Here is an 18,540-nt window from a genome sequence, read left to right as displayed (position 1 = left end):
GGAGTCAGATGAGGAAAAATCTATCTGCCAAACACTATGGATGGTGGCAGTGGCAGTCTCAAAGCTGGCAGAAGCTGGGGATGCAAGGATCCAGGCTGGCAAAGGGAAGGGCACACAAAATCTAGCAGGCCTAAGGGCTAATGGCAGGAAGAAGGATGAGGACTTAGATTCACGATTAGGCAGTATAGACTCCCAGAACATGCTAGGGAGGAACAGACCGAGGAAGCAGCAGTGGAGAAGGTGACAAGAAATCAGTGTCCCCCAGTTGCCTGTGAAGGATTCTGTGGGGAGCAGCACCACCTGCCGGCCAAATTGAGGACAGTTCTTGCTCTGAGAGGATGGTGGGCCAGGGGTTCCAGCTGAAGCCTGGAGTCAGAGAGGATGGAGGAGGGACAAGGGAGTGAGCAAATCACAAGAATAGCAAAATCAATTGGTCACATCTCCAGCTGAGGGAGTGAAGGCCACGGCTGGAAAGCGTTCAGGGTCTCAGCAGCCTCCCTGTGGTACCCCCCTGGAAATGACTCACACACTTCTCAGACCAGCATCAACACAAAGCCATCAAGTCCAGAGCCCCCAGTGCAGTGCAGGCAGTTTAATGCTCCCCAACCCCATCACCATCTCCCACTGGCCTCCATGAAGCCCTCTTCCCCAGGGCACCCACACACACCAGAGCCCCAGAAGGTGTACATGAGAGGCACCCACCACTGGCATCACCTTTCCCATCCTCTACGTCCAGGGCTTGGAGGGGCTGTCTTTCGGTTTCTGGGATCTAGGGGCAGATATGGGAGAGGCCTTCCTCTGAGAGAGAAGAGCCATGAAGTGAAAAGAAAGAATGCTAGTCTCACTGTAGAAGTGAACAGGATGCCTGTGGAAAGTAAAAAGGAAAAGAGAACTGTTAGATGGAGGGGGGACAGTGATGGGGTCAGAATTCTGACCTCTCCACACTAAGGCCCTCTACTGGGAGGCAGGCAGACGGCTTGGCATAACAGCAGCTCTAGAGCAGCTCTGAAGAAGAGCGCGGACAGGACAGTGGCAGAACGCACTCACGGATGGCACCTTACAGCAACAGCTATACTCCCACTCTCCCTGATGCTGTCACAGCCCAGCAGTCTTGATGACCGAGCACAGAACCCCAGGGGGCCTTCCCCAGAGGGGGCGAGTGCCCCTGGCCGCTTGCCCACCCAGCAGGGCCACACCCTCCTACAGCCAACTGAGGTGCTCCTCCTCATAGCGCTGGGGGTCAATGAAGGGCCGGTCAATGGAGCGGATCATCAGCTCCCCACAGTACACGCACTCAGCTGCCACCAGTTCATCCAGGTCAGCCTTAAGCTGCTCCCGACTGGGCCCCGCTGTGGCTGCCCCTGCCTCAGCCTCCTTGGCACGGGTGGAGCCCTTGGTAGGGGCCGGAGCAGCTCCCAGCTTCCGCTGCAGCTCCTCCAGCCGGGCCTGCTTGTAGGCGGGCAGGCCCGGCCGCACAGCCTGCAGCAGGCAGTCAGCATGGAACATGTGGCCACAGAGGAAAAGGTAAAAAGGCCGGTTGAGCAGGGGGAAGTCGCAGGTGGCGCACTTGTCCTGGGGCTCCACTGCCCCATACCGGCCCCGCAGTTCCTGTAGGTCTCGCCGGATGCGCTGGGCACTGGCTGTGGCCTCCTCCATCTCCCGCTGCAGCTCTTGGATGTGGTGGTTGTAGGCCCTGAGCGAGCTGCAGATCGCCTCCTTGAAGTGGTCGATGGTGACGAAGTCAGGAAAGAAGGGCAGCACATCCTCAATCTTGAGCAGGGGGCAGCTGGCCAGGCAGGCCATGGCTGTCTGCACGTCTTCCTCCTCTTGCACCACGTGCCGAGCGATCTTCAGCCACAGTTTCTTACGCAGTTCCTCGTCCTCCTCAGGCAAGTCGGCACACTGTTTGGCCAGGTCCACATCCACCTGTGGGGAGACCGCGAGGGGTAGGGTCAAGACCCTTGCCCCCTTGGAACAGAGACTGTGGGAGACACAGATGCCCAGGGGGAACCTGGGCCCCAGGAGAGGTCCCAAGGAAGGATTCCCAACATTCTGGGCAGCAAGAAATGTGGGGGCTTCTGGGGGTCCAGAAAGGAACCTGTCTCAATCACAGGCCTGGCCCTGTCAAAGCTTTGTACAAGCTACCTACGATGAGGGGGCTTTGATTTGGGCAAATTTATTTTATTTATTTAAAGATTTTATTATTTGAGAGCGAGTGAGAAAGAGCATGGGTGGGGGTAGGGGTGAGAGGCAGAGCGAGATGGAGAGGTAGACTCCCCGCTGAGCAGGAGCCTGATCTGAGGCTCGATCCCAAGACCCCGGGATCATAGCCTGAGCTGAAGACACTCAGCTGACTGAGCCACTCAGGCACCCCTGATTTTTGGCAAATTTAAAAATCATTTAGGGAGCATATTCAAAATACAGATTTTTGGGCCCCACCTTCGACTTTCTAATACAGCAAGTCCTGGATTCAGGCCCAGGAATTTGCATTTTCACTAAGCATTTCATATTATCCAAAGGCACGTGATAACTCATGATTGAAAAATGTAACTCAGCACCCTCCCCTCCGGCAGTTGTGACTGTAACGCAATTGCTAGCACTAGCACACGTGTAGAACTTACCAGCAGGGCAAGCACTGTTCTGAGCACTTTCCGTATACACTATGCTCATCAACCCTAGGAGGGAAGTACTAGAATATTATCCCATTTGCGGCTGAATGATCTGAGGCAAAGAGAGGGTTGGAAATCAGCCTGAGGTCATACAGCTTATTAAGTGGCAGAACCAGACTTCAAACGCTGGCCTCAGAGTCCATGTTCTTAAACTCTATACTATAGCACCTTTCCACAAGAGTAGTCAGCACCCTCTAGCCACAGCCCCCCACTCCAAACCCTCAGCATCTGATGAGACTGCTCTCCAGGGCCCTGTGCTGGAGGGGTCAAAACTCATTGGCTCACCTGCAGGGCCAAGTCCACGGCCTCCTCATACAGCTCTAGGACCTTGTAGACGTGGACACAAGCACGGTGGTGGCCGTGCTCAGCACAAAGCCGCAGCGCATACTTGAGGTCGTAATGCACACGGTGTGGGCTGGCCCCTGCCTGCTCAAGGTAGGCCAGCAGTGAGGCAGGCTGGCCTCGGGCATAGAGCGACAGCAGGTAATTGTGAATAGCCTGCTCAGTCTCACCCAGCACATTCACGCAGAACTCCATGTAGCGGATGGCCTGGCTCACCTGCTGGGCCTCACCACCCTGGCTGTAGTTCACCAGGGCAGGGATGAGCTGCCGGGCGTCCAGGCGGCTGCCCAGCTCAATCCAAGCATCTACCAGCTGGCGAGGAATGTGACGGATGAGGATGGGTGAGAACTTATAGAAGAGCTGGGGGTCACGGTGGCGAGCAAGCACAGCCAGGGCTTCCTCGTAGGCCTCGTGCTGGCAGTGGTATGCCACCACCCGCTCATAGTCCTGCATGATCACGGCAAAGTACACCATATGTTCCGTGTCCCCATGGCTGGCCAGCAGTTCGTGGATGGAGGCCCGGCTGGCAAAGAGCCACTCTTTGTGGCGGGGACTGCTGAGGAAGGACCGGAAGCGCTCCCGTGTTTCCCGGTATAAGTTCAGGGCCTCAGGATCACCCTGTAGTGCTCCTAGCCGGCTCAGGTAAAGCTCTGTCAGCCAGGTGGTAAGCAGCGTGGCCTGGGTTCGCTCAGCAGGCTTCAAACTGGCCAGTTTTCGCTGTAGGAACTCAGCTAGAGCCTCCTCCTGTCGGGCCTCCAAGAACTTGAGGGCGATTTCCTCAAAGTAGCTCTGAGTCAGGGCATAGCAGCGGGCGCTCTCCAGGTAACGGCGTTGACGAAAACAGAAATCAGCCTCTCGGGCCAGGACAGTGTCCAGGCAGTCAGGCCGCTCTCGGCAATACTCTTTGGCCAGGTCGAAGCGGTTCATGTCCAGGTAGGTGCGCCAGACATCTCGGGCCTCCCGCTGTACGTGGTAGCGGAAGACGGCTCGCTCAGTGTAGGCCCACAGGTGGCCTGTGGAAGAGTCCTTCACCATGTGCTTCAGTGGCCCAAACTTCTCCAGGAAGTGATCCCGCAGCACCACCTGCCCCGTCAGGGTGCACACTGCCTCTACACGGTCAGCCAGCAGCAGCAGGAAGTGAAACTGGGTCAGGACGATGGCCAGGGGTGGGCTGGCCCCAGGACCTACCCCCTCTGGGTACTCCCAGACACGCTCCTCGCTCAGCAGGGAATCGGGGCGCCCACAGTCCAATGCTCCATACAACACGCCGTCCCCCATCATCCAGGCAAAGGCCCGAGGTGCAGAACGCAGTTTGGGGGTATAGAAGGCCAACTCGCTGTAGCCCAGACTGCTGGGGAACTCACGGAATGGGGGTGGGTGGTCAGCGTAGGCAGCAAAGAGCCCCGAGAAGCCCTGGGCCTCAGCTCCCTCGGCTGCTCGGCCTATGAACTGGAAGAGGCGCTGCCGGGTGGTGGCGATCACGAAGCCACGCCCATCAGGGCCTCGCTCAGCCTCAAGGGAGCACACAGGTGCTGGACCCCCTTCTTCATTTAGAACATACAATGGGCGGAAGTAGAGATCTGGGGCAGGGCCGAAAAGCCCACCCTCACTGGCGGAGAGCTCTGCTTCGAAGATCTGGCCTTGGGCAGTGCCGACCAGGATGGGGCCTGTGCTGCTCTCACTGCCCAGTGCCTTGTTCCAGCCCACACTCTCCACCAGCTGCCCCTTCCACCGTGCCAGTGGCCGTACCTTCTGTCCGTTACGGTTCACATAGAGGACCTCAGTGCTGCTCAGAGCAATCAGCAGGTGAGAGCCTGGAGTGGGGGAGAGGATGGCACCTTACAGAACACTGCCATTCCCACCCTCAGCCTCCTCCTTGCCTTCACCACTCTCAGATCCCACCTGCTCAGGCAGTGACCTACCCTCTGCTCCACTCGCCCTCCAACCTCAGACCTCCACCACCATTTACCAGTGTGGTCCAGAAACATCTTGTGAACCTTGGCATCATCCTTGCGCCCCAGCTCCACGTGGTTGGGTTCGTTTGCCTTGCCCAAGTCAATGCTGTTGAGACAAGAGTCACAGCATCACTCCAGAGAAGGACAGATCATTTTTTGGAATCACAAACCTCTTTATAATCTGATGAAAGCCACAGTCCTTCTGCCCTGAAATCTATATTCACACATAAAATTCTGCATACAATCCCAAGGGAACTCTGAAATACATACAGGGTCCTACTTAAGAACCCTCCACCCTGGGGATCCCTGGGTGGCGCAGCGGTTTAGGGCCTGCCTTTGGCCCAGGGCGTGATCCTGGAGACCTGGATCGAATCCCACGTCGGGCTCTCAGCGCATGGAGCCTGCTTCTCCCTCTGCCTGTGTCTCTGCCTCTCTCTCTCTGTTGTGTGACTATCATAAATTAAAAAAAAAAAAATTAAAAAAAAAAAAGAACCCTCCACCCTGAGAATTCTTCCGTTTCATTTTGAGAAGTCACTAACAAGTCTTTTCCTCTTCTCAGTAGATCTGCAGTACGTCTGGGAAGACAGGCAACCAGATTGCTAACAGTTACTGAGCACTTTCTATATACCAAGCACCATGCCAAGAGCTTAACCTAGTAGAGCTCAATTAATCTTCAGGATAACCTTGGGGATAACCCGGGTGGCTCAGTCGATTAAATGTCTGCCTTTGGCTCAGGTCATGATCTCAGGGTCCTGGGATCGAGCCTGGAGTCCCATATCCAGGGAATCTGCCTCTTTTTTTCTCTCTCTCTGCCCTCCCCCACCCTCATGCTTGCTCCCTCTCTCTTAAATAAAATCTTAAAAAAAAAAAAAAAATCTTCATGATAACCTTGACAAGTGTTCCTGTAAGTTATATTTCCCTTATTAAATTCTTTTCAAATTATATGCTCATTCTAAACAATCAAAGATGTATAGTGATTTCTTCTAAAACGTGCCATTCTCCATAGACAAAATTGGTTTTAATGTCTTTCTCCATGCTTACAACATAGTTGTTTCCTCAGTTTTTATGTTTTTACAAAAAATTCTTCATGTTGTGTCTGTATATATACATATTAATTTATAACTTGCTGGGACGCCTGGGTGGCTCAGTGGTTGGGCATCTGCCTTTGGCCCAGGGCGTGATCTCGGAGTCCCAGGATCAAGTCCCACATCACTCGATTGAGACTGTGCCTGTGTCTCTGCCTCTCTGTGTGTCTCTCATGAATAAATAAATAAAATCTTTAAAAAAAAAAGATACTCAGCATTTTAAAAAAAATTTATAACTTCCTATTCTCACTTGATGATATTTCATGAACATTCTACTGTGTCAACAGATACAGTTCTAACTATTTCAAAAACTGCATAATTTTCCCCTTTACGGCTCAACCATAATTTTATCTTTTTCCTGTTTGATGGGCATTCAGTTTGGGTCCAGTTTTTCCTACTACAAATAATGCTGCCAGATTACTTTTCCAAAAACATGGTGGCAATTTACACTGTCACCAGCAGCATGTGAGAGTCCTCCTTTGTGTGTCTTCACCAGCACTGTATGTTACTGTTTCTAATTTTTGTCAATCTGATAGGTTAAAAACATGGTACTGTACAACCCAAAGGCTGAAAATATTTTTAGATGTTTACTAGAAAGGCAGAGTTCTTCTTTTGTAAATTGCTGGTTTATATTCTTTGCCCTCCCTTTTCTCCTGAAGTGTCTTTTTCTTATTAATTTGTAAGGGTTTTTTTAAGGAATAGGGATGTAAATCCTTAATCATGTGGAAAAACATCATTTTCCCACCATCTTTTTTTTTTATTATAATTTTTTTAAATTTTTATTTATTTATGATAGTCACACAGAAAGAGAGAGAGAGAGAGGCAGAGACACAGGCAGAGGGAGAAGCAGGCTCCATGCACCGGAAGCCTGATGTGGGACTCGATCCCGGGTCTCCAGGATCGCGCCCTGGGCCAAAGGCAGGCGCCAAACCTCTGCGCCACCCAGGGATCCCTTTCCCACCATCTTTGACCGTGACCTGATTGAAATGCTTTTTCTTATAAGTTTATCATTTTTTACTTACTTAACTTATTTTAGAGAGAGAAAGAGAGAGTGTGCACACTCGAGTCCACGAGTGGAAGGGGGTATGGGGAGGGACAGAGGGAGAGGGAGAAGAGAGTCTTAAGCAAGCTTTGTGCTCAGTCCAATGCAGGACTTGATCTCATAATCCTGAGATCATGACCTGAACTGAAATCAAGAATCAGATGCCTAACCAACCGAGCCACTTAGACACCCCTCTCTTATTTTTTTAAAATTTTATATTTTAATTTTTTTGAAAAGGGAGGGAAGAGAAAGAGGGAATCTCAAGCAAGCTCCATGCCCAGCACAGAGCTCGATATGTGAGACTTAATCCCCAAAATCATGACCTGAGCCCAAATCAGGAGTCAAACGTTTTACTGACTGAACCACCCAGGTGCTCCCATTAAATATTCTTTTGACATTCAGTGTATTTTTTATATTTAAATCATTATTCTACCTGGAACTTTTTTTTGTGATATAGAAGCTTAGTTCTGTTTTATCCCAGGTAGTTATTCTGGATAAACGATTTTGCTTGCTGACACCTTTGTTATATATTATTTCCACTTAACGTATGTATGTATGTATGTATTTATTTCCAGTTTTATTGAGATATATTATTTCCATTTATAGTGGATTTACTTTAGGACTCTAGACAGTTCCCCTGATCAATGTGACTAATTTGTGAGTTGGTACTATCTTTAACAGATGAAGGGACACATTTAGAGAGACTGGGGATGACTTGCTGGTAAGTGGAAATCTGGGATCTGATCCAGGTCTACCTGATTTAACTACATTAATTCTCTTTGGGAATGGATATTTCTGGAAAATTCCAAATCTACTATTTCATCTGCAGTGAAAGAAAGGCCCCAGTCAGTGATCAGTCCCCAAATACCACTAATCTACTCCCTACTCCTAAACCTTTTGGGCTCTCACTTACCGGAGTAGTGTGTCCTTGCCCAGGCTCATGCAGAGCTGATTACAAGAGACGACAAGACTGGTAATACGCTCAGAAGGGGTAAAGTCAATGCGCTGCTTCGTGAAGATGGGCACTTCCTTCTCTAGCTGGGCATTCACATACCCTACAGGAAAGGAGGGAATTAAAGCTTAGCTATGGAAAACATGGAGGAAGGACAAGGAGAGGCAACAAAAAAAAGTTTCCACCCCACCTTCCCAACATATTCCTACCCCAAGCCCTTGGTTAAAAGTTTAACTATCAATATATCAAGTAGTCTGCTAATCACCTCAACAATAGGGATCCTGGGCTCTTTTCACACATAATGACAGCCCCGAGGGGTGGATTCTTTGAACCATAGGCCTGCTGCTGCACTGTCATGTACCTGCTCCCAATGGTACCGAGGGGGAAGGGTTGGATGTTTCCCCTCGTCAGTCTTGGGCCCAGCAATCCCAGCTCAACTGAAGTATTCTAGATCCACTCTCTCCCTTCCTCCCTGCCCATGCAGTAATGCTCTGAGTCTCCAGAAGAATGAAGGCAGAGGGAGCCCTGGGGAACAGTTCCAATCAAACTGCAGCTTCTTTCTCTCTAGCTTTTGCTCTCATGTTTTTACCATTGCACAAAATATCCCAGCACTTCAGACCCCTCTGCTCACTCTGTCCTACTTTCTACAAAAATTTCCCCTCAACACCAGGCCTCACCCAGATCTAGCAAAGGCCTAAAATAACTTCATTTTTCCCTGTTCAGCGACGAAATTCCCTCTAGAACCAGCCTTCCTTCCCCTACAACATTCCCCTTCCACCATTTTCTTTGACCACTCTCTTCCTCCCACCTCCAGATGGGGCCTGGTAGGAAAAGCATAAGCTCTGGCTGAAGCCTGAAGCCTAGTCTCAGTTCTCTCAACAGTGGCTCTGTAGACAAGTCACTTCCTTATCTAGGTCCCAGTTTCCTCTCAGGACCCTAGTGGCAGGGCGTAGATCACGAGGCTGCTCTTGCTGCTCTTTTCAAACTTCGACCATCCACCAGCTGGGGGCCGAGAGAGCCTGAGGAGAATCGGGGGCCTAGACCTGGACTTGCACCTCCGGGCGATGAACCGGACCTCTTGGAGTTACTCCCCTGATCGTCCCCCGAAGGTGCCAGGTGAGCGGATAGGGTGAGCGGCACCCTTCACTCCCTTACCCGAGTGGGGGATGCCCACGCTGGGGCAGCCCGGCTGCAAGACGGCTGAGCGGGACAGGGAGTCCTCGTATTCATCCAGGATGGACGCCATGGTGCCCGGCCTCTGGACCCTCCGTCCCGGGCCCAGGGACTACAACAGGGCTTCCCCCAGGGATCCCCGTCGCCCTGGATTGGAAACTACGTCTCCCCAGCCGCGACAAGAACCTGACAGATCTTGGCAATCCGCCGCCCACTCCTCCTCTTAAAATTCCCGAGGATTTTCTCGCTCTCGCCTTATAGAGCGAGAAGCCCGGGGAGCCCACCCCCTGAATCTGGCGCAGTCCTGCACCCTGCTCCCGCCCCCTAAAAGATCACTGGCTCCCTTCAGCCGCTTCCAGAAGATCCCAACCTCGCCCCGGCAGCTCAGCTGACTCCCGCCCCCGGGACGCGCGCCTATAACGTAACTTCCGGGTTCTCAGAACCCCACGTCTGCTAGCGTAGGAACGAATCGCGGCCGGCCGCTAGGAGGCGGGGAGGGCGACGGGAGAGGAGGCGGGGCCAAGGCGGGGGCGGGGCCAAGGCGGGGGCGGGGCAGGGCCTGGGCCCGGTCAGCCCCTGAGGGCGGAGCCGGAAGTGCTGCAGGAGCTCTCGGCTGGAGGCGGAGCCCGGGACGCGCTAGAGGGGCAGGCCTGCTGGGGGCCGGGCTGGCCCCGCGGAACCCCGGCCCTTCGGTATAGGACCCTGGTGCAGTTCCGAGCTTTGACGCGAGGAGGCAGTCCCGGCTTTTTTAGGCCCTTCCCTTACCGGCTCAGCGCCTTCCAGCCCCAGCCTCCGGGCCGGTCTCCGGCTCCTTGCATGCCCCAGGCTTTCCTCCCTCGCACCGCTCAGCCTCCTCGTCCGGCTCCCGCTCCGACCTCTCCGAACAGGCCGCTGCCCCCGGTCCTCAGGATCCTCCCGCTCCTCAATCTAATCGCTGTCTTGATCCTACCGTCACAAGACAGAGGCAAGCAGCTCTGGCCTCTCCTCTCCCACATAGAGGGGCCCACCAGCTTTCCGGAAGTGGACTTGGCCAAAGGAAGGCAAGTGCTACCTAACCTGCCTCTGACCGGCTCCGCAGTGGCGAAGGAGTGGCCGAAAACGCCAAGCACGGCCCCGGGGTGTCGGACTGCTTCCATTCACGTCCATTCACTCATTCAAAACAGCATAGAGCACCTACTTTGTGCCTTGCCTTAGGTGCTAGGTGCTGGAGTCACAGATTAAGTACAATACCGTCCTTGAAGGTCATAAATCTGCAGGGACGATGAACCAGTAGATAATGCTAGAAAAGCGGTGGATGGATTTGTTCAGAAGCTCACTCTTTCACAAGTGAGTGCACACTCTCTGCCAGGCACTATTCCAGGCTCTGGGGGCCTGACAGACAAAAAAACAGACAAAAGTCTCAGCCCTGGTGAGGCTTACCCAGGGACACGGCCATACTGCTGTGGGAGCACAGAGGAGCAAATACCTGGAAAGCCTGCAGGAATGAGGGACAAGTGATCTTGAAGGTTGGTGAGGAGTCCAAAGCCAGTGTGACTGTGTTTCAGTTTCCCTCTTCCACCTGCCTAGGTCACCCAGACAGAGTATGTTCCCTTCTGGGGCCTATGGACTCTACCTTGTTAAAGTGGAAAGCTACTGGCCAGGGTCACTGCCATCCTAGCTTTAACCGACGGCCTGTGCCTAATGACTAAAAGCTCCTCCTTTGCTCTCAAAAGTGTCCAGCTTTGCACTGTATATTGTGTGGTCGCACTACTGAAGCTGAACTTCCTTGCCAAGCAGGCACAGAGGACTGAATGCTCACCAGCCTCCATCGAGGGCTTTCTGGACCTGGAGTGGCCTTGGCCTAGGAGGAGGCGACAATTTATGGCATCCAAAATAACTTTCCATCAGAGTGGGGGACACCTGGGTGGCTCAGTGGTTGAGCATCTGCCTTCGGCCCAAGGCATGATCCTGGAGTCCCGGGATCGAGTCCCACATCAGGCTCCCTGCATAGAGCCTGCTTCTCTCTCTGCCTATGTCTCTGCCTGTCTTCCTGTATCTCTTATGAATAAATAAATAAACTCTTTTAAAAAAAAGTCTCAGAGGGGCACCTGGATGGCTCAGTAAGGTTCCCACTTTCCTGTTGGAGTAGTCCCTCCCAGAACAAAATCACCAACACCTGAATCTTTGACAAGAGCCTCCTATGTAACCTTAGGGAAAGCTAAGAAGATGAGGGATTCAAGAACAGAAAGACCAAGAAGTGCAATGAACCACCTCTGTTTGGCTGAAAGTACCCAGCCTAGGATGACTATGGAAGAGCAAATGGAAAGAATAAGGAGACATCAACAAGCGTGCTTGAGGGAAGAGAAAAAAGGGTTAAATCTACTGCTTCAGACCAGTCACCCTTACAAAGCCCTTCAGGTTTAAGGGATAATCCATTCATGACTACCCAGCCTCGAAGAAGAGATGATAACATTAAGGAATTGGATACCATGGTTAGAGAAAATGATGTAGAGGGTCCCTGGTGGCTTAGCAGTTTAGCACCGCCTTCGCCCAGGGCGTGATCCTGGAGTCACTGGATCAAGTCCTGCGTAAGGGTCCCTGCCTCTCTCCCTCTCTGTATCTCTCATGAATAAATAAATAAAATCTTTTTTTTTTTTAAGAAAATAATGTAAAGCTGAACCACGAAACTCCTGCAGCAGAAATTGTTTGACTAAAAGAAGCTGAACCTCAAAATGCAGATTTCAGCAAAGAGTTAAACTGAGGACATTTTTTTCCAAAGCACTCTTGAAACCTGAACCAAATGGAGTAAGTTCAGAAGAAATGATGGATAAAGAGGAAAACAGAAAATGCCTGAGGATGTTTCATACAACCCTCAGGATGAGACACAGATCATAAATCATAAAGCAGAAAGCCACCCTGAAGAAAATATGGACAATATTCAAAAAGAAAAGGACAATATTCATGAGCAGGACGAAACTATTGTTTTTTTTTTAAATATTTTATTTATTTATTCCTGAGAGAGAGACAGAGACACAGGCAGAGGGAGAAGCAGGCTCCACACAGGGAGCCCAACGTGGGACTCGATCCTGGATCTCCAGGATCACACCCCCAGTCGAAAGTCACGACCCGGGTCGAAGGCAGCACTAAACTGCTGAGCCACTGCTGAGCCACGCGGGCTGCCTGAAACCTTTCTTTCTTTCTTTCTTTCTTTCTTTCTTTCTTTCTTTCTTTCTTTCTTTCTGTCTTTCTTTCTTTCTTTCTTTCTTTCTTTTTTTGAAACTATTGTTTCTTATGAACAAACTCCTGAAGCTTCTAGAGGAAGTCAAATGATGGCAGTGAAAAGTCTGTCCCCATCTCCTGAGTCCTTGGCATTGCCAGTTCCAGCCACTCAACAGCAGCTCACAGAAGGATCCCATTTCATGTGTGTGTAGTCTCAGAAAAACTATACTAGCTTCTGTTGAAACCATTCAAAGCTAAGGACACAAACCTTCAGCAATGTGAGAAGATATTGTACAGTATATTTTAAATCTATGAAATTCATAGTTCTGATGCTTTTGGCCTCCGATCATCATTTTATCACTTCTAAAAAATATTTATTCCAAACAGCTTTAATGGCTCATATGTACACTCTGTAATCTCAAGGTTGTTCTGACACCAGCTTGCTGCTATGATTTCAGAGTACATAAGTAAAGGTGCTTTTTTTTTTAAGATTTTATTTATTAATTCATGAGAGATAGAAAGAGAGAGAGAGAGAGAGAGATGCAGAGACACAGGCAGAGAGAGAAGCAGGCTCCATGGAGGGAGCCTGAATGCATCGTACTAGATCCCAGGTCTCCAGGACCAGGTCCTGGGCTGAAGGCAGCACTAAACCGCTGAGCCACCCAGGCCGCCCTAATGGTGCTTTTTTAATGTGTGATCTACAGCCAGAGCTTACTTAGTTGCTGATTTTTAGATTTTGATGTTTCTAAAGTTTAGGTGGATTTATATTTCTTTTTGGTTTTTCAGTACATAAATTTAGTTATTATTTCCAATGAAGCTTGTTTTCCTTCCCATTTTGACCACTGCAATGCTTTGTTTCACACTTGATTTGTAAAAATTTTATATATATATTTAAAATGTGCCATTTTAGTATTGCTAAGTGAAGTATGTCCTGTTTTCTGCTATGATTATTTCTCAGTCAGATTGCAATGTCAGCAGTTACTGCCACACTCTTGTCAGCTTAAACACAAATGTTACCGCTTACTTTTTCTTAAAAATACAGTTTAAAATGTAGGTATTTTGATGTACTGGGCTTATACTTTGATTGGGATAGATGTGTACAGCAATAAGCAGATTTTCAAATCCAGAGTCCCCCTTAATATTTCTTGCAGAGCTGGTTTGGTGGTCACATATTCTTTCAGTTTCTGCCTATCTTGGAAGCTCTTTATCTCTCCTTCCATTCTGAGTGAGAGCCTTGCTGGATAGAGTATCCTTGGCTGCAGGTTCTTCTCATTTAGGACCCTGAATATATCCTGCCAGCCCTTTCTGGCCTGCCAGGTCTCTGTGGAGAGGTCTGCTGTTAACCTAATACTTCTCCCCATAAAGGTTAGGGATCTCTTGTCTCTTGCTGCTTTAAGGGTCTTCTTTTTATCCTTGGAATTTTCAAGTTTCACTATGAAATGTCAGGGTGTTGAGCGGTTTTTATTGATTTTAGGGGGCGATCTCTCTCTCTCCTGGATCTGAATGCCTGTTTCCCTCCCCAAGTTAGGGAAGTTCTCAGTTACGATTTGTTCAAATACACTTTCTGGTCCTCTGTCCTTTTTGGTGCCCTCTTGCACCCCAATTAAACGTAGATTTTTCCTTCTAAGGCTGTCATTTATTTCCCTTAACCTTTCCTCATGATCTTTTAATTGTTTTTCTCTTTTTTCCTCAGCTTCCTTCCTTGCCATCAACTTGTCTTCTATGTCACTCACTCGTTCTTCTACCTCGTTAACCCTCATCGTTAGGTCCTCCGTTTGGATTGCATCTCATTTAATTGATTTTTTATTTCAGCCTGATTAGATCTAAATTCTGCAGTCATGAAGTCTCTCGAATCCTTTATGCTTTTTTCCAGAGCCACCTGTAGCTTTATAACTGTGCTTCTGAATTGACTTTCTGACATCGAATTGTAATCCAAATTCTGTAATTCTGTGGGAGAGAGTACTATTTCTGATTCTTTCTTTTGTGGTGAGCTCTTTCTAGTCATTTTGCTCAGTGCAGAGTGGCTAAAAACAAGTTGTGCTGGAAAAAGGAAGGAAAAAAGGGGGGGGAGGGGAAAACGAACAAAAAACAAGAACAAAAACAAAAACATAACCAAAAAAAAAAAAAAAAGGAGGGGTATCCTCTGATTCTATATACTATAAGTCCCTAGACTTTCCCTGGAGTTTTCCAGCACTGCTGCTAGGTGTAGAGCTTGCTCTTCCCCTGTCCTTCTTCTGAGGGAGGGGCTGCTGTGCTGATTCTCAGGTGTGTGCACCTGGGGGAGCTGCCCGCCCCCTGCCAGGTGTTCGGCTCAGTGAGAGCTGTTTATCCTGTGAGGCCCCTGCTCCCTGGCGTCCCCGCTCCGTCCCAGGCACAGGGTGACACAGGGAGGAACAACAGTGGCGGCGGCCAGCTCTCCAGCCCTGGAGTCAGCTCCCACAGTAACTACCGCAGCTCCAGGTCCCCACTGGCCTGGATGCTCCGGGCGCGGCGCTGATCTGCACAGCTCGGGGCCGCCTGGGGGCAGGAGAGTCCTTGCTGTCCTGTGCCCTCCTGGCCTCCGCCTGGCCTGTCCGAGGGGAGCACAGGATCCTGGGCTGTGTCCCCCGCGCCCTGGGCTCCCGGGCCTGCGCCGCTGGAATCGCGCTCCCGGGGCGCGCAGCCCCCTCCGCGCAGAGCTGCCGCCTGATCAGTCTCCTGAGCTGCTCCCGGGGCCCCCGCCGGGCGCACACTCCAGCCCTTTACCGAGCTCGGCCTGCGGGGTGTAGTGCGCTCTCCCCTGGGGCACACCTCCTCTGTTAGTGACCCCGGGAACCTGGAGGCTCCCCTGCCCCTCCTGGGATCCTGCCTGAGCTCCCTGCAAGCGTCTTTCCGTCCGGGAGGATTGGTAAAGCTCCTGCTTCTCCGGTCCTGGGCTTTCCTGTCCTGGGGGCTCTCACCATGGCCTTAGCCCGGCTCCTCGTGGGCCCTGCCTCCCTTGGATGCTTTTTTATTTATTTATTTTTCCATCTTCCTACCTTGATAGAAGCACGAACTCTTCTCACTGTAGCATTCCAGCTGTTCTCTCTTTAAATCTCAGGCTGAATTTGTGGTTTTCAGGATGATTTGAAAGTTATCTAGGTAAGTTGGTGGGGACAGGTGACTTGGGGACCCTACTCTTCTGCCATCTTGCCAGATTTTCAAATCCAGTACTTAGTTTCTGTACAAATGTAATTATGTTCCTTGTGTATATATTATACAATGAGCACATGTGTTAAAGGTTACTTACTATTGTTTAAATATAAATGTTCATATCTCATTTCTTTTTTATGTTAAATAAATGTTGATGTTTTTAAACAAACGAAACCAAAATAACTTTCAACTGCTCCCTGGTCCCATTTCTGCCCAGAACCTGCAGAGGGAAGTGGCTCTGCCAGCCATGGGTGCTGCCCCGCAGGCTAGGTCCGAGAAGGGAAGATGCCAGAGGTGAGCCATAGACAAAAGGTTTCCACCCTGGGAAAAGGGATCCCAGCTAGGGAACTGCCCTGCCTTGTGCATAAGGCTCCACCTGCATTAGGGAAATACAAATAGGTCCAGCCTAAGGTCGGATAGTAATAAAAGGTACATTTACTGGGTATCAATAATTTGCCAAGCACCACACTAAGTTCATAATAGTCAATGTTACTTCATTTTTCCCTAATTCTATGAAGCAAGTGCTGCTCTTTCCCTCACCTTACAAAATCAGAAACTGAGATTCAGAATGATGGAGCAATTTGTCCAGGATCATGCACGTGGACAGGAAACAGGGAAACCAGAAGGCAGTTTTCAAATACAAGCAGATGCTGAAGAGCTAACCACTGCAAACCACTGCACTGTCCTTTTCCCAATGCAAGATGAAGGGAAGAGGGTACAGGTGATTCCTCAGGTCTGGACTGTGCAGAGAAATGCCCTCCTTGCACGGAGCCAGCCAATATAGCAGGGATGTCTCAAAGACCCAAAGTCCTTCCAACTACCTCCTCACTGTCCCTCAAACCTCCCTCCTGGGTTTCACTGCTCTCTGGGATGTATAGGGTGGGGACTGAGTGGGCCTTGCTTACTACAGACTCAGTACATACTCCTTGTTGAGTTGATTACAGCAGTATTCCTCTGCACACTCATTCTCCCAACCTTATGTTGGACTTTGGTCCATGAGAACAAGACCAGCATTCTTATCCCTGCCCAATCACTCACTAGCTGGACACCATGCACCGGTGATGCTCTTAGTTTCAGTTTACTCATCTACCGAAATACTGTAGATATAATTATATTTACCTAATAGATCTGTATCAAAAAGTAAATGAGGTGATCTAAGTGGAAGCTCATTGCTATAGCATAATGTCCAACATAGAGCATATGCTCAGGAAACTCAAAATGTGGCTTTAACCTGACAGTCACTCTCAAGTCTACCTCCTCCATGAAGCCTCCCTGGGCTACAACTTTGCCATTAGAACTGTTATGGCTGGGAAGCCTGGGTGGCTCAGTGGTTTGGCACCACCTTCGGCCCAGGGCGTGATCCTGAAGACCCAGGATTGAGTCCGCGTCGGGCTTCCTGCGTGGAGCCTGCTTCTACCTCTGCCTGTGTCTCTGTCTCTCTCTCTGTGTCTCTCATGAATAAATAAATAAAATCTTAAAAAAAAAAAAAAAAGAACTGCTATGGCTTTTCTTGTCCTGCCATTTGCTGGTCCTTAATTAAGAAGTGTGGGCTTAAAAGAAAAAAAAAAAGAAGTGTGGGCTTTTTTCTTTGATATTACAGAAGCTGATTGTGGAGAATACCCCAAACAACCTGTGCACAGGAATACTGAAGTGTCTTAAGGAACTCACAGCTGGGGATACAGTTCCACCACCAGCTCTTACCTCTTATAACCTGTGTGGTAGTTGCTACAAGATAGATAAGGGTTGACTGCTGGGCCAGGGAGAGAGAGGAATAGTGTATGAAAGTGGATGAATTTGAGCTAAGACTTGAAGTGCCTGTATGATTTCCAAGGGCAAAGAAGAGAAGGCATCAGGCAGGTGTCAAGAAACTGAAGAGAATAGGATAGGCCTGCAAACAGTGTCAGTTTGGGAGGCTGGGGTGCTGGAGCGTCAGGGAGTAGAGCAGTATAGGAAATGGGATCAGTCATGGCCAGATTATGAAAGCAATTGAATGAGCCCTCAGAAGGCTTTGGCTGGGCATGAGATCATCTGATGTGGGTTCTAGAAAAATGGGTGGTGGCTTGGGTGGAGTCCACATCAGAGAGTATGAGACCTGAGGCAGAAGCAGAGAAGTGGTGAGGGCCCAACCTGGAGAGTAGACTGGGAAAACTCTGGGGAGACATTTCTGAGGAAAAGCCCACTGGACTTAGTGATAAGTTAGATGTGGGGAAGAAGGAAGGGTTCAAGACAACTCCTGGGGAGACCTGGCAGATGGTGCAGTATAACCATTGTCCAGGAGGAAGAAGAGCTGGATGGGGGTGTGTGGCAGAGGTCACATGATTGAGCATAATCTGGACAGTTGTGCCTGAGACCCCTGCAGGGCATTTACTCAGAGACCCAGCATCATGGGGCAGTCATAACTTACTAATAAATATTTATTAAACAGTTGCTTACATGACTTTTCTCATGCTTCAGTTTCTACATTTGTGAAATGAGAAAAATACTATAGTATTGTGAAAATTATAGGATATTATGCAAATCACTCAGCATTGTGTCTGTATCTAGAAAATGCTCAATACAAGTTAACTATTAGTAGTAATTGTTGGGTAAATGAAGGCCCAGACCAAAAGGAGTGATTTCATTGACTTAAGTGATTTTTTAAAAGTTTATTTATTTGTTTGTTTATTTATTTATTTATTTATTTTAAAAAGTTTATTTATTTGAATAAACAAGATTTTACTTGTTTATTCATGAGAAACACAGAGAAAGAGGCAGAGGGAGAAGCAGACTTCTTGCTAGGAGCCTGATGTGGAACTTGATCCCAGATCCCAGGATCACGCCCTGAGCTGAGGACAGACGCTCAACTGCTGAGCCACCTAGGCGTCCCTATTTATTTATTTAGTAATCTCTACACCCAATATTGGGCTCGAACTCACAACCCTGAGATCAGGTCTAATGCTCTTCTGGTTGAGGC

The 18,540-nt window shown here is 49.5% G+C and overlaps 1 protein-coding gene across 1 annotated transcript; it reads right to left on the bottom strand.

The window, feature by feature from the left end:
• Positions 1 to 577: 577 nt before the first annotated feature.
• On the bottom strand, positions 578 to 9,744 carry VPS18 (VPS18 core subunit of CORVET and HOPS complexes). The gene is made up of 5 exons (XM_025998493.2): positions 9,201 to 9,744; positions 8,007 to 8,148; positions 4,981 to 5,072; positions 2,955 to 4,825; positions 578 to 1,926 (listed from the first exon to the last, which is right to left on the bottom strand). Exons 1-5 carry the CDS (start codon positions 9,289 to 9,291, stop codon positions 1,201 to 1,203), a joined length of 2,922 nt encoding a protein of 973 aa, XP_025854278.1. The 5' UTR covers positions 9,292 to 9,744; the 3' UTR covers positions 578 to 1,200.
• Positions 9,745 to 18,540: the final 8,796 nt, after the last annotated feature.

The sequence above is a fragment of the Vulpes vulpes genome, chromosome 15 (assembly GCF_048418805.1).
Source record: "Vulpes vulpes isolate BD-2025 chromosome 15, VulVul3, whole genome shotgun sequence".
NCBI classification, from domain to species: domain Eukaryota; kingdom Metazoa; phylum Chordata; class Mammalia; order Carnivora; family Canidae; genus Vulpes; species Vulpes vulpes.
The sequence above is the reverse complement of the archived record's forward strand: the minus strand, read 5'-3'. Positions and strand labels throughout refer to the sequence as shown.